The sequence below is a fragment of the Octopus bimaculoides genome, chromosome 4, assembly GCF_001194135.2.
Source record: "Octopus bimaculoides isolate UCB-OBI-ISO-001 chromosome 4, ASM119413v2, whole genome shotgun sequence".
In the NCBI taxonomy this organism is placed as follows: Eukaryota; Metazoa; Mollusca; class Cephalopoda; order Octopoda; family Octopodidae; genus Octopus; species Octopus bimaculoides.
Window position 1 is genome coordinate 58,280,971 of NC_068984.1, and position 1,505 is coordinate 58,282,475.

At 33.0% G+C, this 1,505-nt stretch overlaps 1 protein-coding gene across 2 annotated transcripts in view; it reads left to right on the top strand.

Moving 5' to 3' along the window:
• Window positions 1-1,505, top strand: part of LOC106877357 (polycystin-1) — a 144,523-nt gene that overhangs the window by 58,797 nt on the left and 84,221 nt on the right. For both annotated transcript variants that reach the window (XM_052967101.1, XM_014926242.2), the window contains exon 9: window positions 913-1,089. In XM_052967101.1, the coding sequence (XP_052823061.1) occupies window positions 913-1,089 (177 nt within the window). The remainder of the gene's footprint in view (window positions 1-912; window positions 1,090-1,505) is intronic.

Here is a 1,505-nt window from a genome sequence, read left to right on the forward strand (position 1 = left end):
CACAATTCAACTTCTCTGGTTGACATTAACACACCCACCCCCAATAGGGGCCTTCATTCCCACATTTTAGAGCTCCATGAGCTCCATTTTTCAGGAGCAAAATCCTTTTTACAGGTTCTAGAAGACTGAAATTTTGGAATATGTGCATAAAGATTAATAGTATGGGATACATGTCTCATGATTAGAATTTTTTTAGGGTGTGTAAAGAGGGAAAGAACCCTCATGTGCAATTTTGATGAAATTCGAATCATATCTATTCCAGTTCCTTACAGGAAATATAAGAGAAAAGTCTCATCCTTCAATTGCATGTAACACGGGCAACGCCGGGTATCTCTGCTAGTCTCCTATATTTGTTAGTATGGCTCTTTCTATTGCCAACAATTATCTGCTTTTCCAGGAAGACTTCTTGTTTTTCAAAGGTCTTCAAATGAATTGAGTAATAAGTTGTAATTTAAATGAATATTACCACCATTTCGTTCAATTGGTAATTAGCGACAGAATATCAACATTAATGCACATTTGCATACACCTATAAATGCCTACGTACATAATACATACACACATAGATGTGCGTGCACTCACACACACACACACACACACACACACACACACACACACACACACACACACACACACACACACACACGCTCGCACACTTTGATCAGTTTCTCTCTACCAGTTTCAATGACAAGCATTGATTGACGCAGGGATATAGTAGAAAACATTTATTCAAAGTGTCATGTAGTTGGGCTGAACCTGAAACCATGTAGTTGTGAAGTGAACTTCTTAATCACGTAACCATACAAATGTCTATAGCCACGCTTGCATCAATTTTCTTACTTTGCAAAACTTATCTATTACCTGTGAATAAACAAAAATGATAGTTCCTCATAATCTTCTTTTACTATATAGGTATTAGTCCTCATGAACCTGATGTCTTTGACCACACTTATACATCTGTCGGCAATTATACAATAAAGGTGTCAGTGAGAAGTATTGTCGAAGTCATCAGCACTACTTATTTCATGGTTTGCCAAGAAGCTGTTGCTAGAGGCAAAGTCGACGACATTCATCCGCGAGATTTTTCAGGTAATTCCTATATATTATATACACACGATAGAATGTTTGCATGTATGTATATATCTATACACATATTTATATTTACATAAACACACACACACATACATATATATATACGTGTGTGTGTGTGTATATATATGCATGCATATATGTGTGCATATATATATATATATATATGTGTATATATATATATATATATATAGTTTTAGGGAAAATAACCAATTTTCAAGAACTCATCGATGAAAATCCACTATCACATATAGAAAAATTAATAATTAAAAGCACAATAAATGAGTATAATATAAAGTAAAGTAAATATCATAAGATAAATATAATAAAAAGATTACACGTGTTTCATAACCAATTTTCAAATAGAAAAGAAATTTAAATCGATTAAAATCAATTGAAATTATCTAAAATAAGTT